Source organism: Ischnura elegans, chromosome X (assembly GCF_921293095.1).
Source record: "Ischnura elegans chromosome X, ioIscEleg1.1, whole genome shotgun sequence".
Classification (NCBI taxonomy): domain Eukaryota; kingdom Metazoa; phylum Arthropoda; class Insecta; order Odonata; family Coenagrionidae; genus Ischnura; species Ischnura elegans.
The window spans coordinates 107,246,543-107,263,824 of NC_060259.1; the positions used below are offsets into that span (position 1 = coordinate 107,246,543).

Sequence of the window (17,282 nt, forward strand, 5' to 3'; positions counted from 1 at the left end):
CACCGGGTGGAGGGGGAACCAGAAATACGACGTACGGAGAGATTTCCCATCATCCCTAATAACGCGTCGCGTTTTCGCGCGCTTGAAAATTTTCACTTTTCATTTAATCGCGAAAAATAGATATTATCATTTAATAATCTAAAAGCGTGAAATACGTACTCCAGGAGTAATAATCTTTCGATTTAGGCAATAAAAAAATAATAGGAAACCACCCTAATAGGGTGGTTCCTCCAAACATCCTCTTTGAAGACGCCAGGATAATAGCTAAAGAGAATAAATACTTCCCTCGCTTGATCAGAGAAGCTATTGAGATAGCGAAAATGCCCGCAAATTTCAACAGAGATCAAGGCTACAGCTTGCATACTTCATGGAAGAGGATTCTCCGACCACCAACAATGAGAGATGGACGACCGGCCAATGAGAGAGCAGCAGCGGATCAGCAGCCGCCGCCGCCTATATAAGGCGAAAAATTTTATGCCTATATAAAAGGCGGAAAAATTTTCCAAAAATTTAACCTTTGACCTGAAGACGCCGACTGAAACGCCGGCGAAACTGTTGTCTTTAAAATACAACAAACGCGGTGAAGAAACCCGAATAGAATGGAAAGATCAAAGAATAATAATATTTGCAAATGAGACCATTTCTATCTTAGAAATTATTCTCATTGTGCCAGCAGCTACTGAAACTGTAATTTTTCCCAAGAAAACTAAATATGTACCTCTGTTCCTAAGAAAGTTCGTGTTTGCATACCTGTAGCTAGAGAATGGTGACTCAACATGACAAATGACAGCCCATGTAGTGTATATTCCACCAAGATCGTCAATTGAGATTTATCAATCCCACTGTGAACACAGTCGAAAGTGTCGTGCATCGGTATCCTAACTGCAATCAGTTTATCTTGTTTGGTGATTACAATATTCCCAGTGCAAGTTGGTGTGACGGCCTCTTACACGATTCAAATGACCCTATCTGTAGTATGATAGGGGAATCTTTTGCTTTCTGTGAAATGTATCAATGCAATACTGTTTCAAATCACCGAGGGGTTTTGCTCGATCTAGTCTTCTCATCTCGTCAAGACCAGATGATCATCTCAGCTACTGAAAGTTTACTTCCCATTGATATTCACCATCCCCCAATATCTACTAGACTTAGCCGTAACCCAGTGAGAAATGGGTGGTGGAATCCACGTGGAACCCACGTGGAGAATTAACGTGGATACCACGTGTTTTTGGTCGTGGAATCAACGTGGAACCCACGTGGAAATTTGGTGGAAAAATTAAAACAGCAGTTGGTGCTGTCCTAAAACCATTAAAACCTCAACCACTCTATATCTAAACCTTCTATATATGTGTCTACGATTTTTCATGTGCTCTCATGGCTGCCTTTCCACGAATTATATAAAAATAGAATGTGCGATACATTTTCACATAACTAGCGTGGTTTCAGGATGATAAATGACGCAATGTCACCAGAGAGTTAAGTTCCACAAATTAGAAATTCTGTTTAACATTTTATGATAATCACCACAAATCCACTTGAAATCAACGTGGATTCCACGTGGGTCCAACCACTCAATATCCACCACCACCAAATATCCACCACTCAACGTGGATTCCACGTGGGTTCCACGTGGATTCCACCACCCATTTCTCACTGGGAAGACTAAAACAGCTAACATTCCTGATTGTCTTGGTATGTATGATTTTAAGAATTGTGATTTTCTTTCAATTTCTAGTCACTTAGAAGTGATAAACTGGGCTCAACTTCTGTGCCCCCTTAGTGTTAATGAAGGTATGTCTCTATTTTACTCAATTTTAAATGATTTAATTTGTTGTTTTACACCAGTAATCCAGGTTAAAAGTAGTAACTATCCCAAATGGTTTTCAACTGAATTGAGAAATTGCATCAATTTAAAAAAAATAGCTCATAAGTCTTATAAATCAACTGGAGATCTTGAGTGTTATATTAAATTTTGTAACCTTCGACAGCGTTGTAAGCAGATGGCCAAAAATTGTTACTTGAGTTACATTAAGTCCACTCAAGAAAACATATCTTCTAATACAAAGTACTTCTGGAGCCACGTAAACAATCTTCGCAGGTCACATAGATTACCCACTGACATGTTCTTGGGTGACCAAAGAGGTTATTATATCCAAGACATCTGCAACCTGTTTGCCACACATTTCTCTTCTGTGTATTCCTATGCCCAACCCGCCTGCCCAGTTTTGTCTGACTTTCTGAACTCAGTACATATTAGTTCTCTCTCAATTTCAACAAAAGATTTACTCTTTAAGCTAAAATCAGTTGACACATCTAAAGGACTGGGACCTGATAACATTTCACCACTAATCATCAAATATTGTTGTGAGTCTTTACTTTACCCATTGTATATTCTATTCAACAAATCATTAAGAAGTGGAATTTACCCCGAATCTTTTAAAAGTGGTTACGTTATTCCTATACATAAGGGTGGTAGCAAGACAGATGTCACAAATTATCGGCCTATTGTTATTCAATCTGTCCTTGCCAAAATCCTGGAGAGCCTTGTGACTGATAAACTTAGTGCTACCTTGGACTGTGTTTTAATGGATGAGCAACACGGTTTCAGAAGTGGTCGATCCACATGCACTAACTTACTTGTCTTCCAGAATGATGTCACACAAATGCTCAATCTGTATACTCAAGTAGACGTTATATATTGTGACTTTAAAAAAGCCTTTGATAAGGTTCTTCACCCCCTTCTGTTGACTAAGCTAAGAGCATTTGGCATTGTTGGAAGCATTTTTAATTGGTTTCAAAGCTATCTTGTTAGCAGAAAATTGATGGTTAAGATATCTGGCATTAAATCCTTTTCCTTTTGTGCCCCTAGTGGAGTTCCTCAGGGATCCCATTTGGGACCTTTGCTTTTTTTACTTTTTATTAACGACATTGGGAACTATATTCATCCGGTGAAATACTTATTATATGCTGATGACCTAAACATTTATTACCAAGTCAATGACCCTAAGGACACCTCTGTACTTACAGACTCCCTCAATAACCTGGTGAAATGGTGCAACAGTAATCACATGGAATTGAACCTGAATAAGTGCTATACAATGACCATAAGTAAATGTAATTCAAAAGTTGAATTCAATTATAGTATATCTGACTATACATTAGCTAGAGTCGATTATTTTCAAGATCTTGGTGTTATTTTTGATAGCAGATTATCATTTGCCCCACACATAGAGAATATTACACTAAAAGCTTACAGAATGTTGGGTTTCGTTGGCCGAACCTGCAAGGACTTCAATGACATTAACTGTTTTAGGTTGCTATACATAGCATTAGTGAGACCTATTCTTGAGTATTGCTCCATTATCTGGAGTCCCTTTTATGTTAAATATGTACAAGTTATTGAGAAAGTGCAACATAAGTTCCTAAGAATTATTGCCTATAAATTTCACCTAAATGGGATTATTGGTGACCGCAATGACCTAATGGAATTTATTAATTTAGCCTCCCTTCATCTGCGGAGAAAACAATTTGCCATTATTTTTCTATATTGTATATTAAATAATCATGTTAAATGTTCAACATTGCTTTCTCTTGTACCCCTCAGAGTCCCAACAGTTTCATCTTGAAGCACTTCACTGTTCACAATTCCTTTTTTAAGAAATAACTATTCTTTTTTCTTACCTCTTTTCCGTGCAATGAGAGATAGCAATGCTAACAGTAACCTGGACTTTTTTGCTACTCCATTATACACTTTTAAAAACATTGTTAAGTCTACAGTTAGGTAAATTTGTGATACTTTGATAATTATTGCCTTCTTCCTAATTGAGTTTTGATTGCATCCTTTTATAAAGGAATGTATATCTTTTCTTTTTTATATTATTGTATTGGTTTATATTTTTTTTATATATTGTAACTTTGTACACGGTTTCTATGCCCGTTAGTAAAGCATATTATTATTATTAATTGCCAACCAAATTTGATGGAAAAGAGTCATTTTATGATCCCTGCATTTTCCTTGGGGTCTCTCTGTGCCTGTTGATTTTCTTGACAACAGTTTCACTAGCATTGCTGTCAATATCATCAGGAACAGAATATGGGTATAAAGGCAATGAAAAACAGAAATTTCAGGCCTTATGTAGGCCTTTTCACCATGGAGCTGCTCCCTTTTTGGTTGGTGGTTGTTCATCTCCCCATAGGTGGACCATAGCCCTAGTGCCACTAATCATAAGAGGTAGTCAATGAATGGAACATTCATTAACATTGGCAGAGACTTTACCACATGACATTTTTTGAGCCCAGTGTGTGCGCTCGAATGTCCTTCATTACACTTTTGTGGAAATGGCAGCAAGAGGAAATTCAATTCCATTGAAAAATCCATTGTGTGTGCAGCTGGACAGGCAAATGTCAAGGAAGCCTTATTGGTAGTCACGAATTTGTAATGGAAACTGGTTGAAATTATCTACTTTCATTTTGAATGTATTTTTCACCCTTTCAAGCCAGTGCAGAGGGGAGGTACCTACAGGGGTGAAATGTTTCCATACATGAATTATGTACTCTTGATTTATGAATTTACAATTAGCCTGATTGGAATAATCAATACAAAATCAAAAAGGCTTAAGACCCTCTGATGCTTGTATGTGATAGTGGCACAAAGAGTTATTATTATTAAAGTTTTCCAGCAATTAAGCTGTAGGTTTCCATGGAGTACTTAAGAAGAATTCTGGGAGCCTCCCCTTCCTTCAAGTACTTCCCTCTTCAATTCACAATAAGGCCTACCCCCTTCCATTTTATCTAAAAACACAATTCTTTCCTACCTCTACCTCATTTGCGTAACATTATACCCTTTAACACTGTCTTCTGCATTCCCTTCCCGCTAAGTACTCGCTCCATCCATACCTTCTGTCTCCTCCTTATCTCATTTAAAAAGCTGCCTCTCCTCACCCACCATGTCCAGCACTTCGCCGTTTCTCATCCTCTCTGTCCACTTCACCTTCTCCATTCTTCGCCACACCCATACATCTAATGCCTCCAATCTTCTCTCCTATGGTATGGTATGGTATTTGGAGGAGGCGACCAACAGCTGAGGTCATTTGCGCCATGAGGGAAGTGTAAGGAAGGAAGGGTGGAGAGAAGCGTCGGCATTAGCCTGCTCTTAACGAAAGGTGCCAAGGGGACCACGGCTTAACGTCCCATCCGACGGACAGAGTGTTGTGCTTAAAATGTCCTCCACACAACACTCAAGCAGGGATCGGGCAGTCTCTGAAAATTCTCTGCCACTGCCGGGATTTGAACCCGAGCCCGCCGGGTGGGAAGCCAACACTCTAGCCACCGCACCAACCCGATCCCCTCTTCTCTCGTCCTCCTCCATTAGTGTCTATGTTTCCACACCGTAAAGAGCAACACTCCAGATCAGACTCTTCAATAACCTTTTCTGTAAACTCTTACATAACGATGCAATCCTCTTCCTGATGTCCTAGCTACAGTATCCATGCTCCCATAAAGTGTTGCCTGCATAGTTTAATTGCTCTACCAATTAAATTTTCCCCAGCCACCTTTATCTTTAGTCTCACATGCCTTGCTTGCGATGCTTTACAAAACTGCATAACCTTGGTCTTCTTATGATTAATCCTGATCCCATTATCCTTGCAAGATTTATTTAACGCATGCACTAGAGCCTGAACCCCCCTCGCTCACTGGCTAATCAAGGCCTGGTCATCTGCAAACCTCACTGGTTTACATATCATTCCTCCCACTTTTACTCTAGCTTCCAACTCATCCCACACCTCCCTTACCATCTCCTCTGCATGCACATTGAAAAGAAGTGGCAACAGAGGACAGCCTTGCCTCATGCCTTGACATGCTTGCCCACCAAGATTCTCGGTCCACTACCCACACATGTGCAGTCTCTGCCAAATACAGATTAGGTATCAGTCGCCTATCCCTCCCATCTACTCCTATTGTATAGAGAATATCCATTGACTTTACTCAGTTGACTCTATCAAATGCTTTTTCAAAATCCACAAAACAGGCATACACATCCTTATCATATTCTAGGTTCCTCTCCATGAGGGACCTCATTATTGCTATTGCATCACGAGTTCACTTCCCTTTTCTAAAACCAAACTCATCTTCACCCAAGTACTCATTTGCCCTCGCCTCCATTTACCTGTTCAATATCCTTGGTAGCACTTTCACTACATGCAATGCTAGGCTAATAGTCCTATAATCTCTGCAGGGATGCCGACTTACAAAAAATATTGGGGGGCCCAAACCAGGGATCTTGCCCCGGGAAATTTTATAAGTAGTGAGTTTTAGGCTTTTAAGCAGTTTAGAAGAGTCGTATGATCAACATTAGAACCCTGATAACTCGAATCTCGATATCTGGACAATCCGAGGAAAATCTACAAGCCTGACACATTTTTTCCTCACACACATAATGAATTTTTGAGGGGGCTCGGGCCCCTCAGGCCCCATGGAGTCAGTACCACTGAGTCTCCACATTCTACAGCTTTCTAATTTCTTGGTAGTGGAATTAGAACTGTCTTCGTAAAATTCTCCGATCAACACCCCTCCTCTTAGATCCTGCGTACTAGTTCGAAGAACCTTTTCTTATAACCCCTCCCTAGATTCTTCAGAAACTCACATGGGATATTGTACAAGCCCACTGCTTTTCTGGCCTTCATATCATGAACGGCCCTATTGATTTCTGCATCTAAGATCACCTGCCCAAGATTATCCTCCTCCATTGCACTTTCCTCTAAAGTCAACATATCCCACCTGTTTCTTATATCATACAGATCCTCCACATATTCCATCCATCTACTCTGTACCTCTTCTTGCTCAGTTAGCATCCTTCCATCCTTAGCCTTAATTTTTTTACATGACTTGTTCTATTTTGCTGCCTAATACCAACTTAACTTTTACCTACAATGCATCTATCTCTCCTTCCTTCTGAAACATTTCCATTTCCTCACACTGTCCTCTCCACCAAGTCTCCCTTGCCCTCTTAGTTTCACTCCATTATCAATTATTTATTTGCCTTTATTCCTTTTACCCTGCTCTCTGTCCACGTTTCTCCACTTCCTTCTCTCCTCTATACAGTAAACTCTTGATTTTACGAAGCAGGATTTTACGAAGTTTTCGATTATACGAAGTGATATTGCGGTCCCGGTGAAAAGCCTATGCTAAATACATGGCGCTATTCGATTATACGAAGTTTCGATTATACGAAATTTTTTGAATTTACGAACCTCGGCTCGGTCCCTAGGAGCAAATGGCATTCGTTTATACGAACTACGGCGAAAAATTTGTCAACAAAACTAGTTACGCCGGCGTAAGTAGCTAAAAAATCAACGCTTCCAACTGTGGTCCATCAAAAGTGCGAAATCGTAAATGATAATGCAACTTTGGAGAGAAATGGGTCGCCAAAAATCTCACTGTGGGAATTTAGGGGGAGTAGGAGTTTAGTTAAAATATCGCGGCTGACATTATGCCCCTATTTACGTGCCTGTTCGTAAACATAGCATCGACAATAATTCGTAGTTTAACATGTCAGGAAGGTCGCGCGGAGTATTTCGTACACCCCTAATTAACCCTTTGCACTGCTGTGAACGTGCTTCGAAGACTACTTGACTACTTTTCGCCGAAGCACTTCGAAGGGTCCCTAATCCGGGACCCTTTCCTCGACGAGCTCACCCTCGCTGGCCCCTGAAACTGGGCTATTTTTTAATGCATTACCTGACGCAACCCTGGGTTTCAAAGGGCAAAGGTGCCATGGGGGGAAAAAGAGTAAAGTGCGTGTTACTGTGGGGCTGTGCGTCAACCAAACGGGCACGGACAAAATTAGCCCGTTGTCATTGGGAAATTTGAAAGGCCACGGTGCTTAAAACATGTAAAATTGGAATCCCTCCCCGTTTTTTTACCATGCAAATAAAAACAGCTGGATGACCCGAAAAATTTTCCAGCAAACGGTTATACGTCTACAGAGAAAAATTGCTGGAGAGAACAGCAAAATTGTTTTAATAATGGATAATGCCACCGTTCATAAATACGTGGAAGATCTAAAATTGGCTAATGTTCGAGTCCTCTTTTTACCCCCGAACTCGACTAGCAAGTCCCAGCCCTTGGACCAAGGCATTATCCAGGATTTTAAAGTCCTATACCGGAAGAAGCTTGAGCGGTATTACTTGCGATGGATCGGTATGTATACATTCATCTATTTTGCTCATGTGCGTTTGGATATCGATTTAGATATTTTTATTCATGATTATCATTCTTTCAAATCTATGTGCTACTTTTATAAATGGGAACAGAAATTAATAACATCCCGAAATGGACGTTGATACATGCAATCCGCGCCATAATATCTTTTCGTGTATATATTGGCCTTTGTGAATGAACAACTTAAATATCTTAAGTACTGGGCTCTATTTACCGCCAATTTATATTTCAGGCTTCTCGTAATGAAGACGCACTTCCAAGTCTAACCATGAACTTTCTTCTCACACGCTTCCCCGTTCTCCCATGCTGGGGTTCTGTCTTTCCAAAGCCGTCCCTTCCCTCCTGCCGCCTTTGGCTGATCTTGCTGACACCCACCTTACGCATCCCAAACCCCTCCTTCCCCAGCATTTCCCATTCACTCCCTCCCTAAGGAGACTGAGCTTGTGTGCGTCGCAAAAAAATACGGCCCCCAAAAGTAGACTGAGGCAGAGCTGAAGGCCATTTCCCCACCCTTCTTTGTCCTGCCCCCTTCACCAGTCCTTGTGCTGACCACACTTCTTCCCTCAGGCAATCCCCATCCCACTCTTATTCACCCCACCCACTGGGAACGTTCCCCGATTGTGGAGAAGGGCATGGTTCATCTTTACCTGCAACGGGGGGAAGTTATTAACCGGAGAGAGGCGGAAGAAGTATCTTCCACTATCGGGAAAATGGTGCCGCGCTTATAATTGTCTCTCTTCTTCTCAGCTGACTTTTCAATTGAAATTAATTTCTTTGCTCTTTCCACACTATATTTATTTACGATTATGGCGCGACTATTTTTTAGTGCTAAAACTAAGAAAATCTTTTCTCTATGTCAATGATCCTTTGCCTAACTTTCAATACGGCGGAGAAAGGAACACGAAAACTAAATGAGGTGACGGTACAGGTTTTTGCGTGTCATTTTTTGGGAATTCACGCTAGCGAACCAATACTTAACCACGTTGAGAAATGATAAAACGTCTCTTGTAGGAAAACAATCAATGTGGATAATAACGTTTCTATCTATATTTCTCCGATACTGTAAGATGTTTCTCCTGTCGTTTTCCGGTTGGAACCTTGCTCCTGTCGGCATAAAAGGAGAGAAACATACTATATGAACAGGTCACCTAGGTCATTCTTTCTCCAGTGGAAATCAGTGTCAAGGCAGAGTCAAATCAGATTTTAACGATTCAGATCAGATTCAAATGAGGTTCAAAACGGTTGGAAATCAGTTTTTCTTTCCTGGGCTCACACCCGGTATGAAGAATACAGTCCTGATGAAGAATTAAGTCTTTTATGGCAACGTCTGCGAAGATGATGGAACACAGTAGTCGGACGGAGAACTCAAACAGAATTTACTTCAAATATTCGCCAGAAGATAATCACATCCTACGTTATTTATGATCGTAATTGAATCTCAGTGAAAATAGAGCACATTCTGCAGAAAATACGAAGTAACTCGAAATATTAACTTACGAAGGTTATTTTGGAAACGGGCTAAGACCCTTGTTTTTCTTTTTTTCTCGTCACTGAGCGATAGAGGGCGACATAAATGGCGGTTAGGCCGGCTGCCGCTAAAATTCCGTGGGTGTCAGAAACAAATATCTATCTTTTGCATACTTAATAGTAGCTATTGGCTCCTAACCACAAATTTATTACTGTTAATTCTTATAATAAACATTGCAATTCATTATTTGATTACGTTTTATAAACTGGTCGGGAATTTCTTTAGCGATCGTTGATGTTGAAGTATGAACAAGAAATGGGAATTTTATGGTGGTATAATTATTTAACGATTTTTCACATCATAAATCGATAGCAAAAAGCCTTTTCTATGAATTATACCGAGAATAACCACCGAAAACATTTAAATAAGACCACTAAAGACAAAAAACGGCGGAAGAAACAAAAGCGAACATTTTTTTCGTGACTTATGAAAAAGGTTTGAATTTACGAAACTCGATTTTACGAAGTGCCAATTTTCCGGTCCCACTGACTTCGTAAAATCAAGAGTTTACTGTATATTTTACCATAGCCTCCGTGATTCATGTCTTCTTTTTCCTTCTATTGTCAACGTAGCCATCAACTATTCCTGTTTTAATACTATCTCACCTTTTCTCTACAGTCTGTGTATTTTCTATCTCCCGTATACTATTTTCCACTAGTTCCTGATATTCTTTCCCCATAGTTCCCTTCACAGTGTCTACATTCCATTTCCTCTCCTTCCTAACTTTCATAAGTTTTTTGAACCTTATATTGCATTTTCTGAGTACTAGGTTGTGGTCTAAATCCGCATCTGCTGCTAGGAAGCTGTGAGAGTTTTTCACACTATTCCTAAACCTCTGTCTTTCCATAATTAAGTCTATCTGATATCTATCCGTATCCCCTGGACTTTTTCATGTGTACCTCCGCCCTTTCTGATGATTGAACTATGATGATGTTTGTTATGAATAACTCGTTTCTTCTGCAAAATTCTGCTGCTTTCTCCTTCCTGTCATTCCATGTTCTTAATCCCAATTCTCCTACTCGTTTTTATCCCTCCCTTCCCCGACTGAAGCATTCCAGTACGCTATCACTTTCTTACCCGGAGTTTCTCTATTTATAACATTGAGCTGTTAATACACCTCATTTACTTCTACCTCCCTATGATTCTTATTGGGCATGCAAACTTGAATCACCAAAAGTTTGGTGGGTCGTGCCTCATTATCTACCACCAGAATTCTATTGTTCCCCTGAACTATACCTACCACTCGCTTACCCATCATCCCGTTTCATACTCAGGCTACACCTCATTGACTTTTCTCCCCACCACTATGTATAACAAACCCTATACCCATCACTCCAATAGTCCCCACCATCCACCCACCTCACTGCCCATAATCCTGGAATATCTATCTCCCTTTATTCATTTCCCTTTTTATATTTCCTAGCTTCCCGGCCCTCATCATTGTCCTCACATTCCCTTGTCCCTATATTTATTGTTTCCTTCTTCTCCTCTCTCTTCTTGATGCTTGATTCCTTCTTTCTTCATTGCAGCAGCTGCTGATGATAAGTCTTTGCAAGGATTGTGCATATTGATGACCCCGAGGACCTTGCTGAAGTCACTGCCATGAACGACACCTGCCATTTGAGAACGGGTCCCGTTCGATGAGTTTCCGGGGATCATTTGGTTGTGCTCCATGTTTTCAGGGAAGACAGTTTGAACGGTTTCCCACTTCCATTCCAACAGTGATTTTTACAGGACACCATCATGTGGACTACCTTTGGTCTGGCTCCTGCCCTCCGACCTATCTGGCAGGGATGGCCCTAGCGGGAATAATTCAGAGTTAATTCTGCCTGTCCAGCTCTAGGGGTCATATTAATGGGAAAGCCTTTACACCGCGACAAGGTTGTTGCCCAATGAAAAATGGATTAAAGAGAATAAGGAATTGTTTATTTGCTAGAAATTGTTGTTCAAGTTCAATGTACTTCACTATGTAGGTCCTAAAATGTTCATTGGAGGGGGACTATTTGTAGTGTTACCAACTAAAAAATCGAAAAATCCCTCTTCACCATCTGATTATCACCCCATTCACATGGTATGCGCATTATCTAAAGTTCATAGGGTCCACCAGCAAGTCAGTGATTTCCCGAATCAAATTCGCAAACTGGACCCTTACCCTTCGGGTTTACGAAAGAACTTGAACACTCAATCAGCCCTTCTGTGAATGACTGACGACTGCACTTTCAGTTGCATGATCGGATTTTCCAACTGTGAATGCCCCGGATTATACTTGACAGTGAGAATCTCAATCGCGTTTCCCCTTTTATTAGGCAGAACACATTTCTTCCACGCGTTAAAGTGTGGCCTATGTCACAGGCTTACAAATATGAATCTGAAATAAAATCCACTGGAACGCTCAACGGTAGCGAGAGGAAATGCAATTTTTATGTGCAAGAAGTCTTCTCGGCATTTCCACCGCTTTAACTCACTATATATCACCAACGTTTCAACGTACGGCGTCCATCGTCATCAGGGTGAAGACTCATTTTTACTTTAAAAAAAAGTTGAGATATATCTATGAACAATTGCAACAATCAGGTTACCTACATGAGAGGTAACCTTTTTAAGGCCTTTATTAAGCTTTTTCCCAGTCGATCAGGAGGAAAGTCATTCCTTTAATTGTTTATCGTTTCGTCTAAGCGTCTTTTGCTCTGTCAAAATTATCAATTCACCCCGATGATGATGGACGAGTCGTCCGTTTAAACGTTAGTCACATGGAACAATAATAACCGGTGGAAACCCCAGAAGACTTCACTTCCAATAATTTGCCGGGAAAGAGATAATTCAGAATTATAATGCTTTTCAGAGATATATTCAGGTTGTAGACTGAGAAAGAGTCCACGTGGTCATGATCTGGTCATGTCTTTCATCTCAATAATTGCCATCCCCCTGAAATCAGCAGAATTTACCCTGTGTGATGTCCCCACTGCACTCTTCACCAATCAATCAACGTTTTCATCTCAATCCCTCCCGATAATCATCAATGAAAGGTATTCCTTATATTTCCGTTACAAAAGTAGCTTGCCTAGTTGCAGTCTTCAAGAGGCCAGAATGTTTCCGGAATTTCACCTGTCAACCTACTTTCGATGTATACCCTGGCTTGGAATACGCCCAGTGGAACTGCATCAAAGTTGCTATCACCGGAAAGCTTTAATTCATCAAGAATATTGGAGATGGCAATGTCCTAGAACAAATCATGTTATCTGCCAAAGCTCAATGACCATGTAGCTGGAGTCCTGTCTAGACCTTAAAATACTATCGTCACTCCTCTGCGTCGATGGCACTAGGTGCAGTTGTATGTTATCACCTTACATTCTCTCCTGAGTTTTCATCTGCTTCCCATTTGCTACTGATCCATGTTATTTGGGGTACACCTTCTCATTCAGTCAAGGAATTTTAGAGTGAATTAAACTAGCCCGTGATATGCAATTTTATATTTTTATATAAAGGTGTTCACTTATTGTTTCTCTACAGCTACAAAAGTGTCCTAATTTCTCTTTAGTTACACATGAAATTTACAATTAATTGTTGATAGAAAAATACTAAATAATTATAAAAATTATTAAACATAAATTTCCATACACTTTTAAACTTACAAGTTAACAAATTATCATAAAATTTATTTGCGCTTGTCAGACTCAGAAATTTTCTAGCCTATTAATTTAAAGAGTCCATCATAATTATATATTTGGGACATGGGGATTGTCATTTTGAGTTCTTGGTAGGAAATATATTCCACTCAGATAGCAGCTACTTCGGGTCTACTCATCAGGAATTGAATAGGCGGATAGGTCGACTTTTGAATGACTGAAGGCGGTTGACGGCCTCACCTCACGCAGTGGCAGCGCAGCTCAGTGGAGTTTCATGACTGAATGCAGGCAGGAGGATTGGCGGACATTCACCATTCGAACGAAGGAGCGTCCTCCATGGCAGTCCCAAGTTCCTCAAGCACTTGTGATATGAGGACATCCATTTCAGAATCACTGCAAGCAAGAGGGAAATATCAGGGCTTAATGAACATTCACGTCTATTGGTGAATATAGATCGTCATTTCATCCCTAACTTACATTTACCCTTGGAAGGACTGCCAGCGGCGAATTAAAAATATTGCTTTGGCCCCAATTCATGGCATAGCCACGTTCTTGAGAGGTGGTTTCTCCCATCAAGAAAATTCAGAAGTATTTGTCTAATTCACTCGTTGAATATTTTGGCCCAATGTGCTTAGCTGTAGCTCAAGATAATCCATCATTAACCATAAGAGGAGCCAAGATCAATGTTAATTAAGGTTTAATCATATCAAATAAGGATTCTATGTAAATTAAGATATGTATCAAAAATAATTTTTTGACGGTGTATCAATACTAACCCCGGCCATTCCATTGGACATAATTTATTTACCTGATCCAGACCACGATAATTGATTTTAACTTTATTTTCCATAACTCCATCCATTCGCTCATTTCACGTTTCAAGGGTGGTAGTATATTAACTTCCGGTGATTTTTGAACAAATTGACCTGAGTATCAGGTGAAATAAAAAAATGGAGTCTTGCCAAAGTGACGCATGGATTGCCGGATAGTGGTGATGGAGATCTGGAGCTGTTTCAGATGCTGGCGGCGAGAGGATACGAGGGCGAGAGGCCCTGCTTATGAGGGGGAAGCATATAATTTTATATCGGTCTATTTAGGAGATCGAGTGTTCCATTAGATATTGTTTTATTTTTTCTGGGACATTTATTTCTGCATTAAAAATTACAGCAGGCGATAGTCTCAAAGGTACGGCGTTTGATTGAGTCGTGCTCACCTCGAGCGAGTTCATGCAACCTGCTCAGTGAATTCTGCGGGAACATCTCAAAGTGTTGTGGTTGAAATAATTTTTATTTAATAAAGAAGTTAGAAATGTTATGCACATACGGTTGCCAATATGTGCAATTGTGACGTCGGTCTGGTTTGCCTAGTTGGCAGTGGCATAGCTATGCGGGGTCCCGAAGGTCCGAACCCGCCCAAAATATAAAAACACAATTATTTCCCTTCATATTAGAAAAAAAGTATTGAAAAATCATAAATTTACGAAATATTTCTTTAATAAATGTAGTAATTTCGATTATGAAAAGTTTTAAAAATAGTGGAAACCCCTCTACTTAGTACCTTTTTTTAAAAACATTTTCGCCCCTGGTTTTGGACCCCCCACCCTGAGCGAAATTCCTGGCTACCCCACTGCCTGTTGGTGTGGTTTCCGTCCTGTAATTGTAGATTCAGCAAATGAAACATGACAAGTTATTCATCAATAAATATATCTATATCAGGTCCACAAGTGAAATCCAATTCTTGAATTCCTTGGCATTTTAATTTCGCCGTCCATTTCATCTCCGCCGCAATCAACGCTCAACTGTCTACATATTTCGAAAGAATCATTTTTCAGTATCGATTTTCACGAGTTATTCGCATTGAAACCTATCGCAACGTTTTTGCGTTGGATATTTCGAACTACTAATAATAAACCTAATAAAATCGGATCCAGACAAATTTTGACGAATCTAGGGGGATGTTAACCCTCATATGGATTATCTGCGCCTTAGCGGCGCTCGTGGTTTTAAAAGTGGTGTAAAACTCTTCCATTCCAATGGATCATTTTGAAATTTTCAGTAGTCTATTTTTTCTGCTTTCTTCGTCTACACATAAAATTTTGTTTGAATAGTGTCAATAATTTACATTTTATTGGCCTCTAATGAAAAAAGTTACGTCGTTGGATTTACTGCGCCGCTGCGGCGCTCAGTATTTTCTCGTCACTACGTCGTGGACTGCACTCTCAATGTTCATGTCAAAGCAATTATGTTTCGTATGAAATGCTATAATCTATTTATAATATTATTATTTAAATTTCTAAACTTTATAAACAAATTAAAATTGTTAAACAAAAGGAAAATATTACTATACCAATTTTGCTTTCTATTTTCGCTAAGAATCATAATGTTTGCCTCGATATAATGTTCATTGACAAAACTTCATCTTTTTGCAAGAATTATTCATAGAAACTCATGGCAAAATCAGGTTGTTTTTTCCATGGCATCCGTCTTAGTTTTCCTTGGGCACTTCCGCTCCGCGTCCACGTACCTGCCGTGATGATAGTCACCTTTGAATAAATCCCAGTGTTACTCTGTTTAGAATTACACCAAGTAGCAATTCTAAGAAAATTTTAACAATGCATTATCTGAAATCGTAGAATAATGCTTCCTCACCGCTGTGTGAATATTTCTCGTTGAATGAGCAACTGTAACTTTCAAGGAGATTCAGAGGTTTCACCGACTACCGTGAAGAACACGTTGCACGGTTACTGTTATTATGTCTTGTACCCCTCATTAGAAAATATACCTCTGCGGCTACGATAGTCAATGCAAAATTGCTGACGTTTATATAATTACCGATGACGTGGCAATTTACAATTGGGGTGAAATCAAGACCCAACTAATTGTGTGATAGAAAATAATTTCTCTTTCCTGACCATTAGTTTAGTATTTACATAGTAAAAATCGTTTCATGATGAATAGGAGAATAGACAATTTGCCGTGGAGTGAAAATTTGTAAATATATTTCTGGTTTCTTTGTGTACTCAAATGCACAGATATTGGGATTTTAGTAACGTGAAGGGGTGAGTGAGGAGGAGAAAGGAGAAGGAATGCAAGGGAGGTTGTTTTGAGGTGAAGGGGTGGTAGTGTGTCGACTGCCAAGGATCAGGGAATACCCAGATCGTTAGGCCAGGTAAGAGTAGAAAACCCTTATCGCGAATAAGGTTGGGAGTGCAAGGAGACAATAGGGTAGTTTCCTTCATCAAAGAAAACAAAAGGCATTGATGGTGATTCGTTACCCACCATTAGTGTATTCATAATACACAAATTATTTGGTTTTTGAAATACCGGTTTAGACGAATGGCAAGGGTCAAATTTTATCCTCATTTGAAAAAGGCCAGATTGGCGCCCATGCGATTCCACTCCACGTGACGTCACAGGGACCTAGTTTCTACACGAGAGGATAGGAGTTATGCATCGTCAGAGGCTACCAATGCATGCATGAGTCACAGAGCTCAGGGAAACATGTCTTAATAATCACCTATTAAAACTGGCTAAGGTCGGAAAGTTTTCTTCGATTGATAAGGTATTAATAAACCTTTTTTAAGCCATGCGCTACCAGACAGGAAGGTACTCAGCTACCCGTTAGCATCCTGCGTCCTATCAGCGCTCAGAGCCTCGATCAAGGTCACCTACCAGGCGGGAGGGGGAACCAGAAATGCGTCGTACGGACTTTTTCCCTTCATTCCTACTTACGCGTCGCGTTTTCGCGCGATTGAAATTTTTCACTTTTCATTTGATCGCGAAAAATAGATATCGTCATTTAAAAATCTAAAAGCGTGAAATACGTACTCCAGGAGTAATAATCTTTCGATTTAGGCAATAAAAAAATAATCGGAAACCACCCTATTAGATACAATAGCCTGCTTTTTC

General features: G+C 40.0%; 1 protein-coding gene across 1 annotated transcript; it reads left to right on the top strand.

The window, feature by feature from the left end:
* The first annotated feature begins 1,006 nt into the window (after positions 1–1,006).
* Positions 1,007–4,207, top strand: LOC124171245. Its single transcript, XM_046550388.1, has 3 exons — positions 1,007–1,173; positions 1,736–1,992; positions 4,197–4,207. The coding sequence occupies exons 1-3, from the start codon at positions 1,007–1,009 to the stop codon at positions 4,205–4,207; spliced, it is 435 nt and encodes a 144-aa protein (XP_046406344.1).
* The last annotated feature ends 13,075 nt before the right edge of the window (positions 4,208–17,282 follow it).